General features: G+C 36.0%; 1 protein-coding gene across 1 annotated transcript; it reads left to right on the plus strand.

The window, feature by feature from the left end:
- The first annotated feature begins 1905 nt into the window (after positions 1–1905).
- LOC115716461 (protein PLASTID MOVEMENT IMPAIRED 1-RELATED 1) lies at positions 1906–6163 on the plus strand. Its single transcript, XM_030645269.2, has 3 exons — positions 1906–2113; positions 2265–4669; positions 4773–6163. The coding sequence occupies exons 2-3, from the start codon at positions 2391–2393 to the stop codon at positions 5809–5811; spliced, it is 3318 nt and encodes a 1105-aa protein (XP_030501129.2). The 5' UTR covers positions 1906–2113; positions 2265–2390; the 3' UTR covers positions 5812–6163.
- Positions 6164–6853: the final 690 nt, after the last annotated feature.

Raw genomic sequence — 6853 nt, forward strand, 5'->3', positions numbered from 1 at the left:
TTTTTGACGGGAATCAAACATTAAAAGAAGATCGGACCCGATTTTAGTAAGTTTCCCGTTTCTGGTCAGATCTGCTGCGTCAGCATCCGAATCTGTTGTAGCAGATCGTGTTTGTTTTTGGAAAGTTTTTGTACAGCTGCTAATTCGAACTTGTGGTTGCCTCTTTGGTTTCTATGATCTATAAATAGAGCCTAGAGAGCAACCATTCGAATTACCTCTTCCATTATTCATTTTCTACATTTATCTTTTGAGAGAAGAGAGTGTTTCTTTGTTTTGTGAGAGCCTAGTTGTTCACCTAGGTTCTAGTTGTTCTATTTCTGTTCTTACTCTATCCTAGAGGTTGTGAAGAACTACTTGACTGAACAAGAGATTGGTCTTCGGGAGAAGACTTGATAAAGCCTTACTTCGGGAGGAAGTAAGCACTTGGTCTTCGGGAGAAGACTTGTTGAAGCCTTACTTCGGGAGGAAGTAAGCACTCACACTTCAAAGACGAAGGGAGTTCGGGATTGAAGGTGTTTCAAGAAATCAGATTCATAAAGTGGATTACAAAGGATTGCGACAATACTTTAGAGGGAGTCTAAACTTGTTTAAGTCAATTGTCTTTGTAATTTTGATACTTTATTAATTGATTTCATTCTCTGGGCGTGGCCCCGTGGACTAGGAGTGTTTGGGAGAACACTGATACCACGTACAAATCTCTTGTGTCAAGTTATTTATTTTTCTGCAAAATATTTTATATTCTGCCTGTTCAGTTTTGCCGTAGCAGAATTACTTTCTGCTGCTGCAAACGCTTACAGTTTTTATATTTTCTTATATACAACTGACATTTGCAAAAACACGGTTTTTCAAATTTAATTTATTTTGTTCTTTTAAAATTAAAATAATGAATTTTATGAGCTCACCTGAATTCTATTTAAAAAGTTGTGAAAATGAAGTAAAATAAAATAAAAAAATATATTAAAATAATTTTTTTATAATTCAGGTCCAATTTTGACTCGTGTAATAAAATGTGACAGCATGTTTAAAGGAAATGGACTGGCCCGTTAAATGACCAGCACTTGCCACGAAAATTTTGTGCTGGATTGGCTTTTCAAAATATGGGTCACTATGATACAGTCTATATTAAATGGGTTGGCACGACTCGACCTGACCTATTTTTTTTTTCGAGCTTTTTGAAAACGTGTCGTGTTGGGTCGGGCTGGCACGAATTTATAGTTATAGTGCCTACTACCTTATGATGTGTCCTCTTATAAATGATCAACGATTTTTTATAATCATTATTAAAGTAAAATAAGTAGAACCCAATATTAATGTAATATAGGAGAAGTATAATTCAAGTGTTAGACTATAAAAATACTAGAAGAGCTTATTAGTAAATTGTAAAGGGTGTAAAAGCTTATAAATATGTAATTGTATAGCTATTGTGCAATATGAAAAGAGATAATAGAACTTTTGTTCAATTAAGAGATTGATACTGTCTCGAAGAATGTATTTAAAATTTGGTACTGTCTATTGATATCAAGACAGATCTCACGAATTCGTGAAGCTCTTCGTCATTCATTTTGTAGAGCTCTCGATGAAATCTCTCATTAAGATTCTTTCAATGAAAGCATCAATTGATACAATATCAATTACATCGAGACACTCTTCAAGTGAGTGTCAAACTTTAAATAATACACTCTTCGAAACAATGTCAATCTCCTAAACAAAAATTCTATTATCTCATTCCATATTATACAATAATTATACAATTACATATTTATCAACTTTCACAGCCTTTACAATTTATTCATTTAGAGTCTAACATAAAGTATAATCATTATTATTAGTAGTCATACGACAAGTCGTAAGCACTTTAGCATTTCTCTTCCTTAGATACATATATTCGCTTTCACGTTTTTCCCGGATATATTTATATCATTCGCACTTGGCGTCCTCCACATTTTCCCGGAAACTTTTCAGAGATTCCCGACCTAATTTTCCTCCGGGTAATAATATTATCAGTGCTTTCTTTTCCATTTGGGTTCACCACTGTACTACCTTTTTTGTTCTTCTTCTTCATTGTCTCGACTTATCCAATTGCGTTGACGGAAGAGATTATAGGTTCTGTCAGGTTAGTATCACAAACTTCTCAGTTCAATGTTTGAAGTGATGAATTTTGGATTTTGATTAATTCATAATTTTTTTTTATCATTGAAATCTTGTTCTGGAGCTTTCCTTTTTTTTTTTTTTGTATTGTAAGTCATACCTTTTTATTTTCTTAGTTGAATCCAAGTTTTGGTGATCCAGACGATTGCATTGAATTGAAGTTGCTGAAATTCTTTCTAAGAGTGGAACAAGCTGAGATTTTTGGTTAATTATGCTAGATTGGACTTGGATTTTGGGATAAAATGTTGAATAAGCTAGATAGTAGAAGTTATATTGATAATGGTCCAGGGGATTCAAGTAATGGCAAGTTGTTGCGAGACATTGAGGAAATTAGCAAAGCCCTTTACTTGCCAAAACCCTCTCCTAATGAAATTCAATCCAAAGTAGGTGGAAGAATACATTTATCCCAATCAAAATCGGACTTAAAACTGAAAAATCCTAGAGAAAATGTGCCATATAAGGATAAGAAATCGTCTTTATGGAATTGGAAGAGACCTTTGAAAGCTCTTACTCACATTGGCGACAGAAAATTCTATTGTTGTTTTTATCTTCATGTCCATTCGATTGAAGGGCTGCCCTCCTCTCTTGAAAATCTTAGTCTTTGTGTGCATTGGAAGAAGAAGAACGACGCGATTCAGACTTCACCGTCGAGAGTTTCTCAAGGCCTGGCTGAATTCGATGAAACTTTGATGCACAGATGTACTGTGTATGGTAGTAGTGGTGGAGCCAATCATCCCATGAAATATGATTCTAAACTTTTACTCCTATATGCTTCTCTGGTTGAGAGTCCTAGTTTGGATATTGGAAAGCAATGGGTCGATCTCACTAGCTTCTTACCGCGTACTATGGAGGAGTTGGAAGGGGAGAAAAGTAGTGGTAAATGGACAACAAGCTTTAATCTTTCAGGGAAAGCTAAAGGTGCTAGTTTAAATGTCAGTTTTGGATTCTTGGTAATGAGAGACAAACTAGTTCAATTGAGTACTGGTTCAAATTATCCTGAACTTTTGAATGTATCGCGTAATAGGTTGAGTACAATAGACGGTGGTGTCGACTTGGTTCCTAGCAATTATAACAGGACGCTTTCACGAGTTCGCAGCATTACTAGCTCTGTCAGTTATGAGCCTGACTTCTTATGCCAGTCTTTGGATATGAAAGTTTGTCATGAAGTATTGCTCAGAACAGGATTGGAGCTCTCTAAGTCTATAAATTGTTTGTATCAGAAACTTGATGAGGGGAACTTAAGCATTTCTACTGATTCAGCTTCTCAACAGATGGAACAATTCAAACCTAAGTTTGATATTGACTTTGTGTCTTCTGAAGAAATGGAAGATGATGACTGTGAAATTACTGAATTTAACATTACTGAAATGGGGACTGAAATGTCTGAAAAAGAAGAGTTTATGACATGGGATCAAGGTGCTGATCTGTCCATTGAACCTACAATTGAGACGATTGAGATAATCGATGTGAATGAGATCATTAAGGGTAGTGATACAGATTTTTATTCTAAGGATGGCAACTATATGAATTATGTAGACAAGATTCTGGTGGACGACAAGAAAGATGATGAAACACGAAGCAACTTTACCAATAGATTGACCAAAGAAGAGTTGGAGTCTTCTTTTCGTAGTAAGTTGATTCCAGAGTCATCAAATTTGGATTCCATAGATTTTGGAGATTACATTGAGCAAGAAATCCTGATGGAAATTAAATCAAACTACAAAGCAAATAGATCAGTGAAACGATCATTTAGCTTGGATGATGTTGCTGAGTCTGTGGCAATGGATTTCTTGAATATGTTAGAAGTGAGTGATGAATCATGTATAAAAAATTTTGATAGTGAGCCCGATTCTCCAAGAGAGCTTCTTTGGAGACAGTTCGAAAAAGAGGCTTTGGATTCAGGCAACTTCTTTCTCGATTTTGATGCAAAACAAGAGGAGTCAGAATTCGGCTTCAGTATTACACCCAGAAATAGCTGTCAAGATTACTCTGGGGAATCTAAATTGTCTTTAATAATTCAAGATGCTGAAGAGGAGCACAAGAGAAGTGAGTTGTTAAACAGAAGGAAGGCAAAGCTTCTTGAAGACATAGAAACTGAAGTTTTGATGCGAGAGTGGGGAATTAATGAAAAGGACTTTCAAAATTCTCCACGTAGCTATTTGGGTGGCTTTGGTAGTCCAATTGAGCTTTCCCCTCAAGAGCGACACCAGCTACCTCCACTTGAAGAAGGCTTTGGTCCTTATGTTCAGATTAAAAACGGAGGCTTTTTATGCTCTATGAATCCTTTACTTTTCAGGAATGCTAAGAGTGGTGGGAGCTTAATCATTCAAGTTTCCAATTCAGTTGTTCTACCTGTACAAATTGGCCAAGATGTTATGGAGATAATACAATGTTTGGCTTTTCGTGAAGCCCACAAGCTGTATGATCAGATCAGTAAATTAATGCCTTTGGAGGATATTACTGGGAAGACAATAAAGCAAGTAGCACAGGATGACAATCCAATCTCAATGGCATTTGAAAGGTGTGTGAGCTCATGGAGTACATTTTATTTTATTAAATTAGCTAGAAAATTATTCTTTTAGTTTCCTCATTTGATGCCTTTATTTTCCTTTTTTGTGTCTCAGGAAATTTCACTCGCAGCATGATCATTGTGGAAGGGAGGGAGGTTATGAATTTCAATCAAGTTTCTGTAATAATGATATTAAATCAGGCTTTATTGGTGATGAGATACCTACGGAATTTGCATCTCTTGAAGATGTTTCTCTGTTGGTTGTGAGTAAGATTGATGCCCTCATACTAGACGGCTTAAAAGCGCAGTCTCAAATGTCAGATGAGGAACCACCTTCTTGTACGTACCCAAAGATTACCAGGAAGATATCTTTCTCTGGAGGTAGGAACAGGTTTTTTGATTCTAATGTTGGAGCATTACAACTTCGGGATGAAACAGATGATGGTAACAACATCGATGACTTAGTTGACTTGTCTATTTCATTGGATGAGTGGTTGAGAATAGATGCTGGAAACGTTGGTGGTGTAATTGAGAATGCTAGTGACGAAATATTTAAAATCTTTGCAGCCCATCATGCTGAGTGCATAGATTTAGAAAGTGGGAGCTTGAAACAAGACTTCAATTGGCACAAAGTACGTGGGAGAAAGTGTGGATTGTTGGGAAACAATATCACGATAGCTCACTTGGTACAACTTCGGGATTCCCTTAGGAATTATGAGCCTGTGGGGGTCCCAATGCTTCTATTGATTCAAGTGCAGAGGGCAGAAGAAGTTCAGCCAGTAGTAGATGAGGTGTTAGGGACGAAGAAAAACCAGGCAGTTAAAGACGGGGAATATAGTCCCCGCTTTCAAATCACCGGTATTCACCTTGCTGGTGTAGATACTGTTCCCTTCAATAAGCAACTCTGGGGCACCACAACACAACGACAATCTGGGTCCCGTTGGCTTCTAACTAGTGGTATGGGAAGAAATGGCGGATATAAATCCAGATCCAAGTCGATTGTGAAATTATCCCCACTTGGGATAGCAGCAAATGTCCAGCCTAGGGATATCTTATGGAGCATCTCATCAAATGTTAATGATAATTCAGTATGTCCACATACCCGAAACCCAGATGTTATATTTCAAACTAAAACAGTATCACACCATATGTAATTTCAATTTTATATTCCCTTGAATGGAGTCCTTTCTGGTGTATAGAAACTAGTTCATGAAGTAAAAAAAGAACATACCACTTGTTGTTACCTTTTCTCTACTTTGACCCAGATTCTTGAAGGTGTAAAGTATGCCAAATCTGTTCAGCCTTTTGTGGATAAAAAATTGTTCAACAAATATGTTGTAGTTATGATAAAATGTATGCCTTTTTTTTTTTAACCTTTTGTTTTGTAAAACTGTTTTTTTCTTCATCTTAGCCAAAATGGTTACTGAAACATATTCTGGCTTGTTCCTGTGATTGTTAAGAAAGGTATAATTGTAATGTTTGATCAATACAAAACGTTTACATGGACAGCAATAGCAACATGAGTCTATCTGGCTCTATCAGTTTATTGTAATCATTTTTGACTCTAATACATCTTCATTGGAAAAAATACATATTAAATATTATTCTAAGATGTTCTTATATACACTATTATTGAAGTTTCATTTTATGAACATAAGCTAAAAAAAAGTATATACACCACATTTATAACATTCTATATGCTAGACTTCTCGGATGCGCTTTGTGGAGAGGCTGCGGCCTGTTGTTTAGCCGTCTCGGTGGCTCTAGAAATGGGATCCAAATTTGTAATAGTAGAGAGTGACTCGAGACTAGTCATCAGTGCGCTCAATGGGAAGGAGTCTCATTGAGCTCTTGAGAACTATGTCTCCTTTTGCTCTAAGTCTTCTCCCTCGTTTATTAGTTGTAATTTTATTAATGTTAGTAGATCCTGTAATTTTGTTGCCCACAATGTCGCTAAGTGGGCTTTTACCCACCATTTGAACGGCTCTATTTTGGTTTCCTCCTTACCGGAGAACTTATTTTGTAATGACCATGAGGTCTAACTATTTCGTTTTATAATAATACGCTTATTATTCAAAAAAAAAAATATGCTATCTCTTTGAAGATATGATAACTCTTTTTATGACAGTGCAAACTCATTTTTTTGAAGATATGACGACTCTTTCTATGTTCAGATAATATTTATAGGTTTATTAA

Source organism: Cannabis sativa, chromosome 5 (genome assembly GCF_029168945.1).
Source record: "Cannabis sativa cultivar Pink pepper isolate KNU-18-1 chromosome 5, ASM2916894v1, whole genome shotgun sequence".
Taxonomy (NCBI): domain Eukaryota; kingdom Viridiplantae; phylum Streptophyta; class Magnoliopsida; order Rosales; family Cannabaceae; genus Cannabis; species Cannabis sativa.